The sequence below is a fragment of the Ursus arctos genome, unplaced genomic scaffold (assembly GCF_023065955.2).
Source record: "Ursus arctos isolate Adak ecotype North America unplaced genomic scaffold, UrsArc2.0 scaffold_19, whole genome shotgun sequence".
Classification (NCBI taxonomy): Eukaryota; Metazoa; Chordata; class Mammalia; order Carnivora; family Ursidae; genus Ursus; species Ursus arctos.
Genome location: NW_026622863.1, coordinates 42,161,882 through 42,185,542, shown reverse-complemented (window position 1 = coordinate 42,185,542; position 23,661 = coordinate 42,161,882). Strand labels below are relative to the sequence as shown.

The following is a 23,661-nucleotide window of genomic DNA, read 5'->3' as shown; positions in this document are numbered from 1 at the left end:
TTTCCTGAATAATATCCTTATACTGCTCATGCTTGATTTCTCAGTTTTAGATATTTCCTGTTGACTTTTGACAACGGAAATAAGAATTTATCTCTGTTTTCTACCTAACCTCTTTCTTGTCTCCCTCACCCCACCCCTCCCCCATCCACCTTCTCCTTGCCCTTCTTTCTAATGTGGTGTTTTATTAGAGGTTGAAGGTTGACCAAATGTCAGGATCTACATCTATTTTGGCGGGGGGGAGGGTGTTAGTCCTTTTCCCCAGCAAGAAGTCGTAGATTTTGCTTGAGGAGTATAAGCCAGAACTGCTTTTGGAAGACAAACACAGTAGGAAGTTGGGGGTGGAGAGGACACACCTCATCTTTCAATATTACAACTTTCACTTAATTCCCTTATTTTCTCTACATTGCTCCAACCCCTTACATTCAGTTCTCATCCCACAGTCCTGCCTGCAGAAATACCTAGTGCCTCCATTCCTAAGCCTTTCGAGGGTTTGCCAGGGTTTCCCCACCCTTCCCCAACCCTCACTTAAGCTTCAGCTTTCTCTAGTTAAATTAGATAATAGTCATTTGTCTGATCTCTGGCTTCCAAAATTTTGTTCACATCTCTTATCTGCTGAAGTCTTCTATGTTCTTTATCTTTATGAGACTCAGCTTCCTTTGTTCCTTTACTTTCATTTTGGTTGGGTTTGGGAGAGAGCAGAAGTAAATGCAAATATTCATTCTTAACATTTTTATTTTTATTTTTTTATTTTTTTAAAGATTTTATTTATTTGACAGAGAGAGACAGCCAGTGAGAGAGGGAACACAAGCAGGGGGAGTGGGAGAGGAAGAAGCAGGCTCCCAACGGAGGAGCCCGATGTGGGACTCGATCCCAGAATGCTGGGATCACGCCCTGAGCCAAAGGCAGACGCTTAACGACTGCGCCACCCAGGCGCCCCCATTCTTAACATTTTTAATCTGAAGGCCCTAAATTTTTTAGATCAAAAAATAAATTAACTAAGTTGTTTGAAAATGTCATTAGAATTGTGACTGCATTTTATTCCGGTATATGAGTGGTTCACAATGCCAAAACCTGTTCCTGATTCAAGTTTTTCCACATTTTTTACAGTGCTTCATAAATTATATAATTCTTAAACTTTGTGGTATTTATTATTATGTACTTGAGATAAGATTTCTATTAAGAATAAAATAACGGCTAAGTGAAATAAGTCAAGCAGAGAAAGACAATTATCATATGATTTCTCTCATCTATGGAACATAAGAACTAGGAAGATCGGTAGGGGAAGAAAGGGATAAAGAAAGGAGGGGGTAATCAGAAGGGGGAATGAAGCATGAGAGACTATGGACTCTGAGAAACAAACTGAGGGCTCAGAGGGGAGAGGGGTGGGGGAATGGGATAGGCTGGTGATGGGTAGTAAGGAGGGCACGTATTGCATGGTGCACTGGGTGTTATATGCAACTAATGAATCATTGAACTTTACATCAAAAACTAGGGATGTATGGTGAACTAACATAATATAATAAAAAAATTTAAAAAAAAAAGAATAAAATAACGGGATCCTAGGGAAAGCTTATATTGTCAATAGATTCATAGGGCACCCTATACTTAGCCCTCCAGAAACTCCCATCCGACCCTGTATGGTAACATTAGTCTTTCATGTACATTTCAGCATCTCCACTGCCTGGTTGTGGTTAACATTTCTCAATGCTCTGAGGATCATTACAGATGGTATTATAGGCACCTGGTACTGAAGATTTCTATAGGCCTTTGTCTGGAGCTCTGAAATAAATCTTTATTTTTTTTCCCTCAGCTTGGCGTTCTCAGGACTCTGGCCTTTTGGAGGAAGAAGAGGATATGACCAGGTCTCTTGTACGTTTTAAGCATTTATTTGTTTCCTGCATTATTTTGCAGTGCAGTTGCGCAGGTTACCTTAACCTATCAGTAAACTGGAAAAAAACTGAATTGGTGAAAATTAAGGTGAGGAAATATAGAAGATCAGAACCAGCTGCAGTTTGGGATATGGGTGTGCAGAAACAGGTCTATACGAAGTTACTAAGTTGAGTTCAATTTGAATGTGAGCTGAAGAAATAAAAGCAAACTGGGACACAATGTTTATTCCATAATTCATGCTGTTTATGAGGGAAAAGCTAATAATTAAGGAAAGAGAAAGCTTTTCTAAGACTTTTTTCTTTAAATAATCACTATACCCAACATGGGGCTCGAACTTACAACCCCGAGATCAGGAATCGCATGCTCTACCGACTGAGCCAGCCAGGTGCCCCTGGAAAGGGAAGGCTTTTCATTGGCACCTAGGTCAAAAAGAAATTCCAAAATAATTCCATAATTCTTATAATTTTAAGATCAGTTTTTTTAAAAGTCTGTGCTGGCCAATGATTAAAAACTAAAATTATCTGGAAGAGTAAATGGAACATGTCTTTCAGATGATCCTACATATATATTTTCTTTGGTTGAGATTTTTACAAATTGAACTAAAATATACTAGCATTCTATGGGAAAATCTTAAAGTTCTTGTATCCTTAGCTTTCCACATCCTTTTTTATTTTTTTTATGGCCTCAGTAGATGCAGTATTCTTTGTCTTCTTGCAAAATTACTCATTCTCCTTTGCTCTTGATTCATTTTGTTTCCAACTCTGGAATCCCTCACACCCCTGTATTTTAAATATTTTCTACTTCGTTACCTCTTTTCCTCAGTTCATAATTCCCATCCTGAAACACACAAACACACTTCTTTCGGACGTATGATCATGTGGTTCATGTGGTTATTTCTCCTGTTGGCAGAGTGGTTCTCTAGGCCTACGGAGACTTGGGTTCAGATCTTGGCCCAGCAGTTTACTAAGTGCATGATTATGGGCAGGTTTAATCTCTTTGGCCTCAGCTACATTGTTTGTAAATGAGGACAATAATCATACTTATCCCATAGGAATAATGCGAGGGTTAAATGCACATAGTAAGTGCTCCTGAAATGATAAGTATTGTTGATAATTGTTAGCTATAGAAATCCTTCCTACCTGAAAAGGCCTTGGGATATGTTGGCTATATTCATTGACTTGTGTTTTTTAGTTTAACATATGAAACCAATGAGATAAAAGAGAAGATGCCTGATTTGGGTTCATACAGTTAATCCTTCTCTTCAGTAAAACTACCATAAACACTGTAATAAGGCAAAACTGGGAAAAGTTTTTATAATACATATAGCATAAATATACTAACAATTCTTAAAAACCAGTGATTAAGAAAATAGAAAATTATGTGAAGAACATGAAGAGGCAGATGGAAGAAATAAAAGTGGCCAGTAAATATTTTAAAATTCTAATGTCAGAAATAAATAGACCATTCAGGGTGCCTGGGTGGCTCAGTTCGTTAAGCGGCTGCCTTCAGCTCGGGTCATGATCCCAGGGTCCTGGGGTCAAGCCCGCATCGGGCTCCTTGCTTTGCAGGGAGTCTGCTTCTCCTTCCTCTGCCCACTTATGCTCTCTTTCATTCACTCTCTCAAATAAGTAAATAAAAATCATTAAAGAAAAAGGCCATTCAGATGTGCAGATACTTTTTTTAGGTGTATTTTGAATTGGTACGTAATGACCATGTTTTATAAGAACCAAATAATTAGTTCACACGTGCATTTTCTTTATATAATAAAAAGCTGGAGATCAAGGAGTTATGATCTACAAATGGGATACTCTTAGCTGTCAAAAAATTCATAACAGTTCCTATCAGATATGAGAGCCAGAATGTTTTGAACTATCAATTAGAAGTGGACTGCCCCCATTTCTGGACTTGCAGTCCCAAACTCATTCTAGAATACGGATATAAATACAGTCCATGGCAGCTTTTATTTATATGTGAATAGACGACAGGTAGAAAAGCAGCTAGAAAAATTTCCTACAACAATAATGGCTTTATTGAGTACTTTTTATGTGCCAGGTATATTATGCTATAAACTTCATATAGCTTATTTCATGTATTCAGTATCAGAAGCTTGTAAAGTAGATATTATTTTAATTTTTACGAAGAAGGGAAGTAAAGCACAGAGGTTAAGAAGCTGACAGAACTTCGTGCATGAAGTGTGTAATAAAGCCAGAATTCAAACACATACAGACTGACTGTCAGGCTACACTATGATACTATACAGACTGAAGCCCACTCCTGAGTGAAGGAATGCCAATTTTGCCAATTGACTGTTCATATTATTTGTTTTATATTGTTAGTCCTTTTTCTACTTGAAATTAGGGAATTTTAAGAATGCCTTCTTTAGCATTAGGATTTATATAGATACCTTTTCCTAATCTGCCACTTTTATGTTGTTATGTATCTTTTGTTGTATAGAAACTTTAAAGTTGGATAGTTATATTTAGCGTATGATAAATGTGTGCATACATGTAAGAATTCATTCAACATTAATATACAGCATCAGTATTTAATAGTCCTTTCTTTCATGAGTTTCCAGTGGTGTTCTTTTCTAAGACATCTTTCATAATGTTAGGTTATTGAGATAGTCTGTTTTCAAAACTTTGTTTTTCGTAGTCTTTAGTCCAATTGGAACTTAATTCTGTAATTGATTTTAGTAGGAATTTACTGATAATTCTATCACTAGAATTTTTTTTACATGTAGAAGACTAGTTCCAACACTATTGTTAAATAGAAATTTCTTTTGTGATGCCACCTTTATCATGTGCATGCTTTATTGTTTCTAGGCTCTTTATTCCGTTCCTTTAATTTATTTGTCTACATCTATACCAGTACTGTACTCTCTGTGTGTGTACGTGTGTGTGTTTACATTGTTTTAATTACTGTAACTTTAAAATAACCCTGTTGCTTAGGCAAGGATTTCCCACTTCCCACCACACACATGTTGTTCCTAGTCTTTCAGAAATTTCTTAGCTACTTCGGGACGCCTATGTTTCTATTTGAATTTTAGAATCATTTTATCTCATTCTAAAGGAATAAAAATCCTGTTGGGATTTTAACTGGAATTGCAAATAATTTATAGACTAATTGGAGAAGAATTGAATGAAATTTTTTTTCTATCACAAAGATGTTTCAAGTTAAGGGAATCTGTTACTATAATTCATCATATTCAAGAAAAAAAGATAATCAGCTTCATAGAGCTGCTAAAATATTTTTAAAAATCAGAACTTCAAAAAAAAAATTTAAATAAATAAAAATCAGAACGTCAGATTGTAAAAGAATCTATCCATAAAATAGGAGTAAAAGGACACTTTCTTAACATGATATTATTAACAATTTTCCACACATAATAAGCTAAAAGCCAGCACCATGTTTACTAGGGAAAATTAGACACATTCCCACCGAAGTCAGGAACACAACCAGATTGCCCACACTACCACATTTATTTAACTATAATTCTATGTGCCTAGGCATATAACAAAGAGAAAAAAAATGGAAGATAAAAATTGGGAACGTGCATGCAAAATTATGATGTCTAGATGATACAGTTATATATGTGGGCAGCTGAAGAGAAATAACAGCTGAATCCAATATGGACACAAATTTAATTTATACAAAAACCAATATCATTCTCTATATACAACCAGCTGAAAAATAAAATAAAAGATGGTAAGAGTAGAAACAAAACCATAAAGAAAAAAAGTATCTGATGTATATAGGAGAAAAAAAACTGTTAAAATATAAATGTGGCCTGAAAGAGGATTTAAGTACATTTTTAAAACACACTTTTTGGATAGGATCTATCATTATTAAAGCAATATAACTTCTTTTAAAATTAATCTTCAGACTTACCTGAATAAAGATTCTAAATATTCTGGGGCACCTGGGTGGCTCAGTTGGTTAAGTTTCGCCTTAGGTCATGATCTTAGGGTCCTGAGATCAAGCCCCACAACTCATTCAGCAATGGGGAGTCTGCTTGAGAGTCTCTCCCTTTCCTTCTCCCACTGCCCCTCCCCCCACTCACACTCTCTCTGTCACTCTGTGTCTCTCACTTTATTTTTTTTTTTTAAAGATTTTATTTATTTATTTGACAGAGACAGAGACAGCCAGTGAGAGAGGGAACACAGCAGGGGAATGGGAGAGGAAGAAGCAGGCTCATAGCAGAGGAGCCTGATGTGGGGCTTGATCCCAGAACGCCGGGATCACGCCCTGAGCCGAAGGCAGACACTTAACCACTGTGCCACCCAGGCGCCCCTGTGTCTCTCACTTTAAATAAATAAAGATAATAAATCTTTAAAAAAAGATTCTAAATATTTTTCTTTGAGTAAGGCAAGTCTATTCAAGCTGAGTCTAGAATATATTTGAAAAATAGGAATATAAAATATCCAAGAAAAAATATGAAAAAATGTGTGTCATGCTCCAAGTTTTAAAAGGCATATTTAATATTTGTATAACTAAGAAAAAATCCTTTTTTAGAAAAAGTTGCCAGTCATCATACATACCACAGAACTGATATATAATTGCCTTTATGCCTTTATTATAAACTGATATATATTTTTTTAAAGATTTGTCCTATTAAGGATCTTTTTTTTTTTTAAGATTTTATTTATTTATTCGACAGAGAGAGAGACAGCCAGCGAGAGAGGGAACACAAGCAGGGGGAGTGGGAGAGGAAGAAGCAGGCTCAAAGCAGAAGAGCCTGATGTGGTGTTCGATCCTCTAATGCTGGGATCACGCCCTGAGCTGAAGGCAGACGCTTAACCGCTGTGCCACCCAGGCACCCCTGTCCCGTTAAGGATCTTAAAAATGAAGGAAAGGAAGTGCTGTGATACCAGCAAGAACTTTGGAAATGTTAAGTCTTGAGGAGCTAGGGGCCTACCCATCTTTTTCTTGACTCTCTCTGACAGGAGAAGAGATAGAAGTTAATGACACAAATTTTGAATTTGTTTTTTAAGGCTCAATCCCTTTTGTTCCTTGTTACTAATATGGCATATTTTTAATAATAATTTTTTATTATATTATGTTAGTCACCATACAGTACATCCCTAGTTTTTGATGTAAAGTTCCATGTAATATGGCATTTTTATATGTAAAGAGAGTTAACATCTTGGAAAAGTAGCCTATTATAAAGTACTGATTCATCATTTTATACAGTCAGAAATTAACCCATATTTACTTCTAGGTCTTTTGTTACTTGTTCTATAGGTTTTGTCAGGAATGTAATCTTTGTTTGTTTTTTTTTCTATGAGATTTATGCTCATTCACTAGCGTTAGTGGAAAAGATGTTTTAATGCTAATTTATTAGAACTAGTGGAAAATATGTTTTCTCTTCTGCTGTTTTTCCTTATCTTTGTTATGGTCTGTATTCCATTGGGATTATCTATTCCTAAAACATTTATTGAATGATTAGTGGGTCCCAAGCTTAGTTCTGAGTACTTCTCACCTTTTGTCTCCTTTAGTTCTTAAATCAACCCGTTGAAGAAAATGCCACTTTACAGATGAGGAAATGGGGGAGGCTTCTCCCTGTCCTCCCTGCTCGTGCTCTCTGTCGCTATCTCTGTCTCTGTCTCTCTCTCTCAAATAAATAAATAAAATCTTATAAAAAATGAACAAAAAAATAAATAAAAGCCCATTGCCTAATCCAAGGTTACAATTTACACCCTTATTGTTGTTTTCTGTTTTTTAAACTTTGTCATAATATCTCTAGTTTTAAGATTAGGTCTTCATTCTCCATCTTCTGTATTTGTCATCATCGTTCAACATTTTCCTCTCTTTGTTATTTTACTTTACATCCTAGGAGAGCTTCTTAGATCTGACCTCCATAATCACATTGACCATTCTGTTCTTTCTACCCTCCAATATCTATTTAAAAAATATTTTTCATCTTGTGAATATTTTAATTCTGCTGTTGAATCTCTATTATGTTGGCAATCTTGATCCTGCCCATTTCCTTTTTCATCTCATCCTGGTTTTACATCTCAAGCCACATCTCTCCTCCAGCACAGAGCTTCATCCTCTCTCCAAGCACACCTCCGTATATTCACCAACCTAGAAGCTCCTACACCCATGTTTTCTTCTAAAAATTTCATAGTTTTAGCTCTTAGATTTAGGTCTTTGATTCACTTTGAGTTAATTTTTGTACATGGTGTGAGGTAGGGATCCAGCTGCACTGTTTTACATTATATATGTAATCTGGTTGTTCCAGCACCATTTGTTGAAAAGACTATTCTTTTCCCCAGTGAATTGCCTTAGCACCCTTGCCTAAAATAAATTTGCTAAAATGTGAGGGTTTATTTCTGAAATCTGTTTTATTCCACTGATCTATGTCCTTATGCCAGTACCATACTGTCTTGATTATTGTAGCTTTGTAGTATATTTGAAATTGGGAAGTGAATCCTCCAGGTCTTTTCCTTTTTTAGGATTTTTTTGGCTATTCTGTGTCCCTTGCATTTTTATAAGAATTTTATTAGGATCACTTCTCCATTTCTGCAAAAAAAGCAACTGGCATTTTGATAGGAGCTACGTTGGATTTTTAGATCAATTTGAGGTGTATTGTCATCTTATACTAAGTTTTACAATCCATGAACATAGGATGTCTTTCTTTTTTTTAGGTCTTTAAAGTTTCTTTCAATAGTATTTTGTAATTTTCAGAATGTAAGTTTGACATCTATTTTGTTACATTTGTCCTTATTTTATTCTTTTTGAGGCTATTATAAATGGGATTGTTTTCTTAATTTCATTTTTGGATGCTCACTACAAGTGTCTAGAAGTACAATTGAGGTTTTTGTGTTGATCCCATATTCTGCAACCTTGCTGAAATTGTTTATTCTAATAGAATGTTAGTGGATTCTTTAGATTTTCTGTGTCCAAAATCATGCCATATGAAAATAGTTTTATTTTCTCCTATCTAATCCGGATGCCTTTTACTTAATTCTTTTGGCTAATTACTCTGTCTAAAATCTTCATTGCATGAAGGGTATGTAGAAGTATATCCTTGCCTTGTTCCTGACCTTAAGGGGAAAGCATTTAGTCTATCACCATTTATTATGTTAGCTGTGGACTTTCTGTAGATGCCTTATATAACATTGAGAAAGTTTCCCTTTTTTGCTAGTTTGTTGAGTGTTTTTTTTTTTTTAAAGATTTTATTTATTTATTTGACAGAGATAGAGACAGCCAGCGAGAGAGGGAACACAAGCAGGGGGAGTGGGAGAGGAAGAAGCAGGCTCACAGCAGAGGAGCCTGATGTGGGGCTCGATCCCATAATGCCGGGATCACGCCCTGAGCCGAAGGCAGACGCTTAACCGCTGTGCCACCCAGGCGCCCCTGTTGAGTGTTTTTATCATGAAAAAAGGTTGGGTGTTGTTAAGTTTTTTTCTGCATCTCTTGAGGTGATCATATGGTTTTTGTTTTTATTCTATTGATACCATGTATTACATTAATTGATTTTCAGGTGTTAAACCTGAAATTTAAACTGGGATCCCATTCCTGGGATAAATCCCGCTTGCTCATGGTACATAATTATTTTTATAAATTTTTTAAATTTGTTTTTAAAAAGCAGTTTTAGGTTCACAGCAAAGTTGAAAGTATACAGATTTCCCATATACTCCTTGTCCCCTTGAATGCATAGCTTCCCCTATTATCAATATCCCCCACCAGATGGTACATATATTACAATTTATGAACCTATATTGACATCATAATCCTCCAAATCCATAGTTTGCATTAGGGTTCACTCTTGAAGTTGCACAGTTGATGGAATTAGATAAGTGTGTAATTTATGTATCCATCATTATAGTATCATACAGAATATTTTCACTGACTTAAAAATCCTCTGTGCTCTGTCTGTTCATTGGTCCACTCTCCCACCCCAACTCCTGACAATCAGTGATCTTTTTACTGTCTCCATAGTTTTGCCTGTTTCAGAATGTCATGTAGTCGGAATCATATAGTATGTAGCCTTTTCAGATCAGCTTCTTTCACTTAGTTATATGCATTATAAAGTTGCTCCGTATCTTTTTATAGCTTGATAGTTCATTTCTTCTTACTGCTGAATAATATTCCATTATCTGGATATACCACTGTTTATCCATTCACCTACTAAAGGACATTGTGGTTGCTTTTTAAGTTTTAGCAATTATAAATAAAGTTGCTATAAATGTCTATGTTCCCTTTTTATATTTTGTTGGATGAAATTTTTAGCATTTTGTTGAGGATTTTTACTTCTGTATTAATGAGAGATAATGGCCTGTAGTTTTCTTTTTTGTCTTTGTTCGGTATTAGTATCAGGGTAATACTGGCCTCATAGAATGAGTGTTTTCTCCTCTTCTATTTTTGGAAGAGTTTGTGAAGAATTGGTGTTAATTTTTCTTTGTTGTTTGGTAGAATTTACCAGTGAAGCCACCTGGGCCTGAGGCTTTTTTTGTGGGCAGTTTTTTGATTACTCATTCAGTATCTTTATTTGTTACAGGTCTATTCAGATTTTCTTTTTTCCTTTTTTTTTTTCCCCTTGATTCAGGTTCATTAGTTTGTGTCTTTTAGGAATTTGTCTATTTTGTGTAAATCACCTAATTTGCTGGCATACTGTTTGCATAATATTCCCCTCTAATCCTTTTTATTTCTTTGAGGTTAGTAGTAGTGTCTCCTCTTTCATTCCTGAGTTTAATGTTTTGAGTCCTCTCTCTCTCTCTCTCTCTCTCTCTCTCTTTCTAGGTCAAATAAGAGGTTTGTCAATTTTGTTGATCTTTTCAAAGACCCAAGTTTTGGTTTCACTGATATTTCTATCATTTTTCCATTCTCTATTTTATTGATTTCTAATCTAATGTTTATTATTTCTTTCTCTTGTGTTACTTTGGGTTTAGTTTGTTCTTTTTCCAGTATCTGTAGTTGAAAAGTTAGCATATTGGTTTGCAGTCTTTCTTCCTTTCTAATATGGGTATTACATTAATGCAGCTATAGATTTCCCTCAAAGTCTTGCTTTAGCAGCATCACATACATTTTATTATATTGTGTCTTCATTTTCATTCATCTCATAGCATTTAGTAATTTCCATTGTGATTTCTTTATTGAAACATTTGTTATTTAGGAGTGTTAATTTTCACATATTTGTGAATTTCATAGATTTCTTTCTGTTACTAATTTCTAATTTTAACTATTGTGATCAGAGGACATACTTTGTACAGTTTTAATCCTTTTAAATTTATTGAGACTTCTTTTATAGTCTAACATGTTGTCTATCTTGGAGAGTGCTTGATGTATGCTTGAGAAGGATGTACATTCTACTGTTGGCTGGAGTGTTCTATATACATCTGTTAGATCTAGTTGGTTTATAATGTTCAATCTTATATTTCTTTGCTGATAATCTGCCTACTTGCTCTATCCATTATTGAAAGTGGTGTTTGGAGTCTCCTGCTATTATTGTTGAATTGCCAATTTCTCCCTTCAGTTCTGTCATATTTTGCTTTGTGTATTTTGAGACCCTTAGGTGCATATATGTTTATAATTATTCTATCTTTCTATAGGATTTACCCTTTTATCATTACAAAATGTTCTTTATTTCTAGTAACAGTTTTTGTTTTAAACAGAGGGCTTCAGAGGGGAGGGGGTGGGGGAATGGGATAGGCTGGTGATGGGTAGTAAGGAGGGCACGTATTGCATGGTGCACTGGGTGTTATACACAACTAATGAATCATTGAACTTTACATCAAAAACCAGGGATGTACTGTATGGTGACTAACATAATATAATAAAAAAAGTATTTAAAAAATAATAATAATAAAATAAAGTTTAATTTACTTAATATTAGCGTATGCACTACAGCATTCTTATTATTGTTCTTGGCGTGATATATCTTTTTCAATCCTTTTTAAACCTATTTTTATGTTTGAACTTAAAGTATGTCTCCTTGAAGACAGCATATAGTTGGATCTTATTTTTCCACCAGTCAATGTCTTCCCTTTTCTTGATTGTTTAATACATTTAATGCTAATGTTAACACTAAAATTGTTGGATTTATGTTTGCCATTTTCCTTTTTGTTCTCCATGTCTTATGGATTTTGTTTCTCTTTTACTGCTTTTTTTTCATTAAGTAAATGTTTTCTAGTGTAAAATTTTAACCTCTTTTTTTTTTTTTTTTAAAGATTTTATGTATTTATTTGACAGAGAGAGAGTGCACAAGCAGGCAGAGGGAGAGGGAGAAGCAGACTCCCCACTGAGCAGGGAGGCTGATGCCAGGCTCAATCACAGGACCCTGGGATCATGACCTGAGCCAAAGGTGGATGCTTAACTGACTGAGCCACCCAGGCGCCCCAAAATTTTAATTTCTTTAATGATTTTTTACTATATTTTCTTTGTGGTTATTCTAAGGCTTATCTTATACATTTTAACTTACCAGAATCTTCTTCAAGTTTATGCTAAATTTCACTGAGATATAGAAACTTTTAGTCCTGTGTAACTCTATTCTCTCTTTCCGCATTGTGTACTACTGTTGTTACATACAGTATATCTATGTTACAAACCCGATGCATTATTATAATTATTGGTGCATTTCATCTATTTAAAAAGCTAGAAAGAGAAAAGAGAACAAGTATATATTTACAACATTTGTTAAATTATCCTTATTTACCATTTCTAGTTTTTGTCATCTGTTCATATGGGTTAGAGTTCCCATCTGGTGTCATTTGTCTTACTCCAGTACATTTTTGCTTTCAAGATTTTCTCTTTGTCTCTGGCCTTCAGCATTTTTGCTGTGTATATCTGTGTGTGTGTGTGTGTGTGTGTGTGTGTGTGTGTGTGTGTGTGTTGGAACTCATTTAGTTTCTTGGATTCATAGATTCTTTTTCATCAAATTTGGGTGGTGTTCAGCTATTCTTAGAATGTTTTTCTGTACCTTTATCTTTTTCCTGTCCTTTTAGTACTTTCACCATGTGTATATTGGTACACACTGATGTGCACATTTGATAATACACTTGATGTCCCACATTTCTCTGAGGCTCTGTTTACTTCATTCTTTCTCCTCTTTGGTCCTAGGTTGCGGAATCTCGTCTAAGTCTACAAGTTTGCTCATCTTTCTTCTGCCAGTTCAGATCTTCTACTGAGCCTGTCTAGTGAATTTTTCACTTTGGTTATTGTACTTTTCATTTTCAGAATTTGTTTGACTGCTTTTATAACTTCTCTTTGTTTATATTCTCTATTTGATGAGACATTCTCACTATATCATCCTTTTTTTTTCCAGTTTTTATTTTAATCACTTGTTGCTCATCACAGCTAGTACACTCCTTAATTTCCATCACCAATTTCACCCATCCCCCTACCTACCTCCCCTCTAGTCACCATCAGTTTGTTCTCTATAATTAAGAGTCTGTTTCTTGGTTTCTCTGTCTCTTTCTCTCTTTTTTTTCCTTTCCCTTTGCTTTTCTTAAATTCCACACATAAGTGAGATCGTATGGTATTTGTCTTTCTGTGACTGAATTATCTTACTTAGTATTATACTTTCTAGACCATTCATGTTATTTTAAATGGCAAGATTTCATTCTTTTTTATGACTGAATAATAGTCCTATATAAATAACATGTCAAATTTATCCATTCATCAGTTGATGGACACTTGGGCTGCTTCCACATCTTGGCTATTATAAATAATGAGGCAGTAAACATAGATGTGCATGTATCTTTTTGAATTAGTGTTTTTGTATTCTTTGGGTAAATAGTACTCTGATTGCTGGATCTTAGGGTAGTTCTATTTTTAACTTTTTGAGACACTTTCATACTGTTTTCCAGAGTGGCCTTACCAGTTTGCATTCCCACAACAGTGCAAGAGAGTTCCCCTTTCTCCACATCCTCACCAACACACCAGTTGTTTCCTCTGTTGTTGATTTTAGCCATTCTGACTAAAATCTTTGTGAGGTGATCTCTCATTGTGAGGTGATTGTGAGGTGATCTCTCATTGTGGTTTTGATTTGTATTTCCCTGATGATAAGGGATAATGAGCATCTTTTCATGTGTCTTTTGGCCATCTCTGTGTCTGCTTTGGAGAAATGTCTGCTAATGTCTTCTGCCTATTTTCTAATTGGATTATTTGTTTTTTGGGTGTTGAGTTTTATAAGTTCTTTATATATTTTGGATACTAACCTTTTATCGGACATGTCATTTGCAAATACCTTCTCCCAGTCCATGGGTTGCCTTTTAGTTCTGTTGATTATTTCCTTCACTATGCAAAAGTTTTTATTTTGATGTGTCCCAATAGTTTATTTTTGCTTTTTTTTTTTTTTTTTGGAGGTATAAGTGAATTTTTATTGGGAACTTGTCAACTTAAACAGCAGCAAATGAAAAATGAATAAGGAAACTTCCTATTGTCACAGATATACAAGACCTCCATCATAGATGATAAAGCAAGGCATTTCAGTTTGTGAGCCCCAGCATAGAAATGCCAAATGCTTTTCCATCCAGTCTAATACTTCTGGATTCCTACCAGCTAGAAATACATGAAGAGCATGGAAAAGTTGCTTACTGAAAGTATACCCCTGAAGAAGAGTAAGGGAGGGAATGTAGAATTTAAGAAGTTATATAGAACACTTTTTAAATTGTAATGAACTACATTTTTATGTCTTCACAGTAATATCTTCTTATATTCACGGTCACTTGCAGAACTGGTTCAGATTATTTAAATACCAGATCTATTTTTAGTTCTCTACATAAGTGTTTGGATGTTACCTATGTTTACATGAAATGAAGCTATTAATAATTCTCTACAGCAGTAACTTGCATACCAGGAAGGCCAAGACAACAAATCAAGGAATGAGTTTTCGAAAGCTGCAGTGTGAAGATTTATAACTAGTTTATTCCGTACACATGAATGGGTTTCTTTGCTATAGAAAATCCAAATGGAATAAGAAATGGAGCTGAATAAAAAGGTTTCTTGAGGGGAAGAAGGATGACACCTTGTACGCTTTTAGTTTTCCTGCCCCTTCTGATGCATCACATTCTTCTCCTGCACTGTCTGATGTCCATAATGTTAGGTTGTCTCTAAGCAACTACATGATAGGGTGCTATCTTTGCATGAGTCTTCATTCAGTCTATCAAGTTCTGCAATGTCCTCATCAAAAGCAGTTTGAGGGGCGCCTGGGTGGCACAGCGGTTAAGCGTCTGCCTTCGGCTCAGGGCGTGATCCTGGTGTTGTGGGATCGAGCCCCACATCAGGCTCTTCCGTTATGAGCCTGCTTCTTCCTCTCCCACTCCCCCTGCTTGTGTTCCCTCTCTGGCTGGCTGTCTCTATCTGTCGAATAAATAAATAAAATCTTTAAAAAAAAAAAAAAGCAGTTTGAGCCAGTGTGCGGGCAAGCTCTGGGTTATTAAGGATCTCATAGTAAAATACAGAAACATTAAGAGCCAGCCGCAGGCAGATTGGGTATAGAGGTTGCATCTCTTTCTTGCTTATATCAAAGCCTCTTGGTAAGCTCCTTGGGAATTATCTATTGTTTGTTTTTGATTATCATCACATGCCACTTCAACAAAGTACCTCATGTAATCTCCCTTCATTTTCAGATAAAAGACCTTACTCTCTGGATTAGTCTCATTGGCTATTAAATACTTGTCCAACAATTCTAATACTGTGATGCAGATGGATCTCAGTTCAGACTCCACTTTCTCCAATAGTCCTTAATAAGCTGTGCAACTTCTTGTTGGAGGTGTCAGTTTTCAGCTCCACGTTCCAGATGACCCTCCACGCTGACCTGCAGCCCCAGCCACATTTGTGTAGGCCACTGAGAGCGGGTTGCTCTCCTTTTTTCACAGCTTGGCACCCTTCTCAGTCTTGGCCTTCATGCAAATTGCCACGTTGTCATAGCGCTTGGCCAGGTCAGCCAGCTTCACCTTCTAGATGAGCTCTGTCTTTTTGTTTGTTTGTTTTTGTTTTTAAAGATTTTATTTATTTGACAGAGACAGCCAGCCAGAGAGGAAACACAAGCAGGGGGAGTGGGAGAGGAAGAAGCAGGCTCATAGCAGAGGAGCCTGATGTGGGGCTCGATCCCATAACGCCAGGATCACGCCCTGAGCTGAAGGCAGACGCTTAACGACTGTGCCACCCAGGCACCCCTGAGCTCTGTCTTCTTGGGGATGAGGAGAGGAGAGTGAGAGAGAGCACTGACTGGATAGGGTGGAGACATAGGGAGGGACTTCACATCTCTGCCACTGGGGTGCAGGTCTATTTCTGCTTTTGTTTTCTTTGCCTAAAGGAGACCTATTGAGAAAAAAATGGCTATACCAGTGTCAGAGAAATTAATGCCTCTGCTCTCTTCTAGGATTTTTGTGGTATCAGGCTTCACATTTAGGTCTTTAATCCATTTTTAATTATTTTTCTAAATGGCATAAGAAAGTTAAAGATTTTATTTATTTATTTATTTATTTGACAGAGAGGGCACAAGCAGGAGAGTGGCAGGCAGAGGGAGAGGGAGAAGCAGGCTCTCCGCTGAGCAGGGAGCCTGATGTGGGGCTCAGTCCCAGTATCCTGGGATTTTGACCTGAGCTGAAGGCAGATGCTTAATCAACTGAGCCACCCAGGCGCCCCTTCACTTTTATTCTTTTACATGTTGATGTGCAGTTTTCCCAGCACCATTTGTTGAAGAAATTGCCTTTTCCCCATTGGATATTCTTTCCTGCTTTGTCAAAGATTAATTGACCATATAAATGTGGATTTATTTCTGGATTTTCTATTCTGTTCTATTGATCTGTGTCTGTTTTTGTGCCAGTACCATCCTGTTTTGATTACTACAGCTTTGTAATATAACATGAAGTCTGGAATTGTGATGCCTCCAACTTTTCTTTTCTCTTTTCTTTTCTTTTAAAGTTTTTAAAGTAATCTGTACACCCAGCATGGGGTTTAAAACCACAGCCCTCCCCCGCCAAGATCAAGTATGCTCTACTGACTGAGCCAGCCAGGTGCCCCTGCTTTTCTTTTTCAAGATTCCTTTGGCTATTTAGGGCTTTTTCTTGTTCCGTACAAATTTTATAATTGTTCTACTTCTGTGAAATTGGTTGGTAGTTTGGTAGGGATTGCATTAAATGTGTAGATAGCTTTGGGTAATATAGACATTTTTTTGAAGTTATATATATATATATATATATATATATAGGTTTTGTTTTTGTTTTTGTTTTTTAGTAATCTCTACACCCAATGGGGGGCTTGACTCATGACCCTGTTTTTTAGTAATCTCTACACCCAATGGGGGGCTTGACTCATGACCCTGAGATCAAGAGTCACAAGCTCTTTCAACTGTGCCAGCCAGGCACCCCTGGACAGTGTAGTCCTTTGAACAATATTTGTTCTTCCAGTCCATGAGCATGGAATGTCTTTCCATTTCTTTTGTCATTTTCAATTTCTTTCATCACTATTTTATAGTTTTCCCTTCTTTGGTTTGATTTATTCCTAAGTATTTTATTATGTTTGGTGCAATTGTAAATGGGCTTGTTTTCTTAATTTCTCTTTCTGCTGCTTCATTATTGTTGTATGAAAAATGCAACAGATTTCTGTAGAGTGATTTTGCATCCTGCGACTTTATTGAATTCATTTATTGTTCAGGTTTTCTATATAGTATCACAATCATCTGCAAATAATGAAAGTTGTACTTCTTCCTTACTGATTTGGATGCCTTTTATTTCTTTTTGATGTCTGACTGTTGTGGTTAGGACTTTCAGTACTGTGTTGAATAAAAGTGGTAAGAGTGGACAACCTTGTCTTTTTCCTGATCTTAAAGGAAAGATTGTTTTTCCCATTGAGGATGATGTTAGCTGTGGATTTTTCATATATGGCCTTTCTTATGTTGAGGTATGTTTCCTCTAAACCTACTTTGTTGAGGATTTTTATCATGAATGGTGTAGTATTTTGTCACGTGCTTTTTCTGCATTTATTGAAATGATTATATGGTTCTTATCCTTCCTCTTATTGCCGTGATGTGTTACATTGATTCATTTGAGAATATTGAACTACCCTTGCAACCCAGGAATAAATCCTGCTTGATCATAGTGAATGATTTTTTTTTATGTATTATTGGATTTGGTTTGCTAGTATTTTGTTGATGGTTTTTACATCTTTGTTCATCAGAGATATTAGCCTGTAGTTTTCTTTTTTGTGGTATCTTTATCTGGTTTTGGTACAGGGTACTGCTTGGGTGTTCCCATGTTGGGTGCATAAATATTTACAATTTAGGCCTCACAGTACTCTCAGGTCAAGAGACGCAGTGTTTGTAGGGGTTTGAGCCAGCCTTCTGGGGAAGGGACCCTCTAAACTGGGACTGAGGCAAGTGTGACTGGGAAGAGCAGTTCTTCTGGAGCACAGAGGGGGCAGGCTTGGTCTAAGTTAGTTAGGTACTGGCGTGGGCACGGCACTAGTTTCCGTAGGTGGCCCTGTGCTTATGCTGATGAGTTGGGGAGGGAAATGGTGCTGGACAGTTCCTTTATTCCCAGGTGGGTCTCTCCATAAATGCTACCTCTCTGGGACACACTCCCAAGATGAGCAACTAACTTCCCCATTGTGTGCCCAAAACGCTCTTCTGATCACTGTTTCCACACTGTATTTCTGTGGGCTGTTTACCCTGCCTTTTCTCCAAGAGTCGCCCCAACATCCTCCAAGCTCTCCCAGAGCCATGCATGCTGACCTTTAAAACTTTAGGCCTGGAACTGAGCCTAGGTGGCTGAGTCGGTTAAGCATCTGCCTTCAGCTCAGGTCATGATTCCAGGGTCCTGCGATCAAGTCCTAAATCTCACTCCTTGCTCAGCAGGGAGCCTGCTTCTCCCTCTATGTGCCACTCCCCTTGCTTGTATTCTCTCTTTCTCTCTGACACATAAATGAAATATTTTTAAAAAATGAAAGAAACCCAAAACTCTAGGCCTTAAGTCCCACTGGTTGCAAGAACTCACCAAATTTAGGCCCTCTCACTGTCCAAGCCAGTTGCTACAGTGATTCATTTTCCCCATATGCTCCCCTATGTGCTAGTCTGTCTCTCGCCCTTCTCTGTGAGTATAGCTCCCTCCACACTACAGGGGCCATGATTTTCTCTCCCGATCTGTGTCTCCACATTTCCTATTTTCTGCAATGCGGCCTCTTTACCTTTAGCTGTAGAGTTTGTTCTACCAATCTTCAGATCTATTTCTGGGGTACTTTAGGACAATTTGATAATTATCTAGTTGTATTCATGGGACCATTTAGCTGTCATGTTTTGTATCCAAAAAATATATATATACTGTCCTTTCTTTAATCATGGTTTCCTTTAGCTATGTCTATAACGGATGCTTTGAAATCTTAGTGTGTTAAACCTGACATCTGACCCCTTTCACAGGCAACTTCTGTTGCCTGCTTTTTTTCAGTGTATGGATTTCCCTCTCCTGTTTCTTTTCCTATTGTAATTTTTTGTTAAAAACTGAACACTTACTTTATATATTATAACAATTCTGGATACTGATGACCATACCTCCTTTTCTAAGAGTTGCTTTTATTTTTGTTTACTTATGCATTTGTTTAGTGACTTGCCTACTTCATTTTAGTGAAGTCTGTTTCCCCTATAGTGTGACACTTCTGGGGTCACACCTCAGAAGGTATAGCCTTGGGCATGTGCAAATTCACTCTAGGAAGATGATGGTTTTAGAAGGGCTCTCTCTCTATCCATTTCTTCTACCTCTTTTTTTAAGTTGTCTGTCTTATTTGGTATCACATCTTCTAATTGCCAACTGATTGCTCTGTTGTTTTTGACAATGCCTGGAGCATAAATTGCTCCACAGTATGATCTCAGTAAATTCAGGCGGGGGTAGTTTTTGAGGCGAGTCTTCGAGGTTTCTTCTGACTTCTTTTTTTTTAGTTGTCTTTTTTCCTGATTCTCTTTGTTGAATTGGTCTATGTTTTACCTTGTTATTCTTAACTAAAAGAAGCTACCTGGCAGGGTATGGGGATGGGTTAGCCTGGTGACAGGTATTTAGGAGGGGACGTATTGAAAGGGCACTGGGTGTTATACGCAAACAATCATGGAACACTACATCAAAAACTAATGATGTAGTGTATGGTGACTAATGTAAAAAAAGAAGAAGAAGAAGCTACCTGGCTCCTCTTAATTGCTTATCACCAAAATCTCCTGTTTTTGAGTATGACCTTAATCTTAAACTTTGCCCACTGTTTCAAATAAGTTCATTTCCTTTTGGGAGAGCTTTTGAATTCTTTCTGTTTATGAGCTGCCTCTCTCCCTGGATAAAATCTTTGAGCCAAGACTCTGGGCTCTTAGTGAGATGGCAGCCTCTGGTCTTCTTGACTTGCCTATTTTAGTGTAGAACCTCTGTCCTAAAAGTGAACTGAGATAAGGACAAATATTCCAGTATTTTTCGCCTGCCACTCCTTGGGTAAAGCTTCCATTCTAGAGGAAAGGAGCCACTGACCTCTTGGCCACAAACATTAGAAATTTAGCCTCTTTAACTTGAGTTGAATTGGAATGAGAATGCTGAGCTTTTGTCCTTCCCAACAAGGTACCATATCCATAGATGGGTATGGATATGGTAGCTAAGGAGAGAAAGAGCCCTGTCTTCTTAGCCATACCCACCCCGATGGAATTTCTTTCAAGCTGAGCTAAAGTGAGGAGAGGGAAGGAGCAGATGTGACTTAAATGCCACAGTCTGCCACAGTTTTTACCAAGTTTTAGTAGATTTTCTTGAATAGATTGTTCTTCATTGCTTTATGCCCTTAGAGCAATTTCCAGAGACTGAAAATTTAAAAACAAAAAACAAAAAAACTTTTCACCAGTTACGCTTGTTTTACTGGGAAACATCCATAGAGTACCTCATACTGCTATCCTGAAGTAGAATTCCTCTCAAAATCTTTTATTACATGTTTGTTTTATATCCCGAGTTTGTATTATTACATTTTGTTACTTTTCTGGATTTAGGCTTGACAAATATTTGTCTAATTTATTAAAATGATCAAGGTATCTGTTTTTGGAAATGGAGATATATATAAATATAGATATAGATATATATCTCCATCCATATAGATATAGATAGATATGTATGTATATATTTATAACTTTTTTAAGTGTAAAATTAATTTCATTTTACATTTACCGACTCATACATACCAGGTAATTTGCTCCAAAGTTATTTTAATGAAGTCCCTCACTCTTCACCTAAAATCTTAAATACTAGTTTTTGTAAGTTTATTTGGCTAATTTGGCTAATACAATATTGGGTAGTGACAGAAAAAATATTTTATGTCTGCTTTTGCTCAGATTAATTAGTGAAACCATTGCACCAGATGCTAGTTTTCTACATCTGGTTTTGTCTTCAGTCTTCTCTACTGCTCAATCTGACTCTGTCTGCTTCTCCAAATGAGGATGATGTCCCCTCATCATTTGCCTTTGATCTTTTTTTTTTTTTTTTTTTTTGTCAAGATATTTGTCCTGTAGTTTCCCGTCACTGGTGATTTCATATGCTTTCAGTCTCAGCAAGAGAGGTTTCAAATGCACAAGTTCTTGTGTGTCCAGTTGTCTATCTTGAATCGGATATTTGTGGGATTCTGAGACTCCTCCTGCTGAGTTGGAGGAAAAAATGTGGTGACACTGCTTGGGCTGCAATCCCAGCTCTACCACATATGTAGCTTTATGACCCTGGAAGAGTTATTTTTACCCTGGTTTCCTTACTTTTCATTTTTATTTATTTACTTACTTTTAAAGATTTTTTTTCAAGATTTTATTTATTTTAGAGAGAGAGAGAGACAGCACAAGCAGGAAGGGCAGAGGAAGAGGGAGAGAGAGAACCTTAAGCACACTCCACACTGAGCACAGAGCCTAATGCAGGGCTTGATCCCCGATATCATGACCTGATCTGAAACCAAGAGTTGGATACTCTACCAACTATACCACCCAGGCACCCCTTAAAGATTTTATTTTTAAGTAGTCTCTACGCCCATTGTGGGGCTTGAATTTACAATCCCGAGATCAAGAGTCACATGCTCTACTGACTGAACTGGCCCCGTGCTTCTCCTTACTTTTTAAATGGGTAGTAGTAGCCACTGCATAATCTTACCAGGTTATTTTAGAAGTTAATATATCTAAAGAAATTAGTATAGTACCTGGTATATAATAACTCCTCAATAGATGACAGTAATGATAATGTTGATAGTAGTAATGATCATAGATCATAGAGACAGTGTCTCAGAAACACTCATTGCAGAGGCGCCTGGGTGGCTCAATCTGTTAAGGTCTGACTTTGGCTCAGGTCATGATCCCAGGGTCCTGGGATGGAGCCTCATGTCAGGCTCCCTGCTCAGCGGGAAGTCTGGTTGTCCCTCTGCCCCTCCTCCAGCTCATGCACACGCATGCTTTCTCTCTCTCAAATAAATAAAATCTTAACAAAAAACAAAAAAAAAAAAACACTAGTTGCAATCCAGCCTTTGGTGATTTTCATTTTTATTTCCCGTTTTGTCTATCTCATTTGTACTGTTTCTTGAATAAATTCTCCCAAATGTGGGATACATGGGTGCTTTTTTATCTTAGAGCCTTTACAGATAAAGATTTTTTCCTTACTTCTTTATTTGAATATTGAAGTTTTTAAGTGGGGAGGAAGAGTTAGATATATGTGATCAAGTAACATTCTTTTCCAGAAATTTATCATTAGTTTCTTGGCTTCTGTTACATTGCTGTCATGGTTTTAATTCTCAACCTCTGGTTGTAAATAAAACAAACAAGAAACAAAACCTGAGTCCCTTTCTTTGATGCCTAACTATTGATTCTGTCCTTGGATCTTTACCCACTATGTATGTTCTGTACAACTACTCTTATTATTCAGCTCTCAATTTTAGGTAGATGGCTAATTCTCATCTTTCTTCATACCTCTAACTGCACAGTGGACATTTCCATCTAGAAGTTCTATAGAAATTTCAAATTTTGCATATTCAGATTTTCATACCTCTCCTCATTCCTCCTGCCTTATTTCTCTTCCATCCCCACTTTCTCCATGTTCTCTTTCTCACTAGGTCACACAATCACTTGGACAGGTTCTGAGACAGTTTCCTGTGAGTCATGTCTAACTCTGTCAATTCTGTCACAGACCAGTACAAATCAGTGACCACTACATTTAGTCCTGCATAATAGATGATGAATGCTTAAGTTTGCTGACTCAATAATCAATGTCTTACAGGATATTTCTACTATGGTTTGTTTTCCCTCACAGCGTAATATAAGATTAAGTAAATATGAAGACTTGATACACAGTTTGTAGTGAACTGTGATCTCTGCGTTCATGATGTACATGAGTTCTTACATATTTTGACCACCGCATTGAAGTTTGATGACTTCATATTAATTAGGATTGGTTTTTACAGGAAACCGTGACATTTAAGGATGTTGCTGTGGACCTCACCCAGGAGGAATGGCAGCAAATGAAACCTGCTCAGAGAAACTTGTACCGGGATGTGATGCTAGAGAACTACAGCAACCTAGTCACAGTGGGTAAGGGCAGCTTTGCACTTTTTCATGGAATTCCTTTCCATTTTTTAAGTGTATGAAGACTTTAATGTGCCAGGTGAATTTAGCCTTCCTTTTCTTTACATGATTGTATGTACTCATTTTCAGGGTAAAGCCTAATTACTTTGTCTCACTTTGGAAATTCCTTTGTCCTCATCCTTCATAGGCCCTCAAGCCCCTAAGACTCAGCCCAAGGTGTGGATGATTACCTCCAGCATTAACATCCAAGTCCTTTGCTGTTTCCTGTA

At 36.8% G+C, this 23,661-nt stretch overlaps 1 protein-coding gene and 1 pseudogene across 10 annotated transcripts in view; one reads left to right on the top strand and one right to left on the bottom strand.

Moving 5' to 3' along the window:
- Positions 1-23,661, top strand: part of ZNF568 (zinc finger protein 568) — a 42,515-nt gene that overhangs the window by 4,941 nt on the left and 13,913 nt on the right. For all 10 annotated transcript variants that reach the window (XM_044378849.3, XM_026484369.4, XM_044378855.3 and 7 more), the window contains 2 exons: positions 1,811-1,869; positions 23,272-23,398. In XM_044378849.3, the coding sequence (XP_044234784.1) occupies positions 1,811-1,869; positions 23,272-23,398 (186 nt within the window). The remainder of the gene's footprint in view (positions 1-1,810; positions 1,870-23,271; positions 23,399-23,661) is intronic.
- On the bottom strand, positions 14,789-18,561 carry LOC113244707 (14-3-3 protein theta-like; annotated as a pseudogene).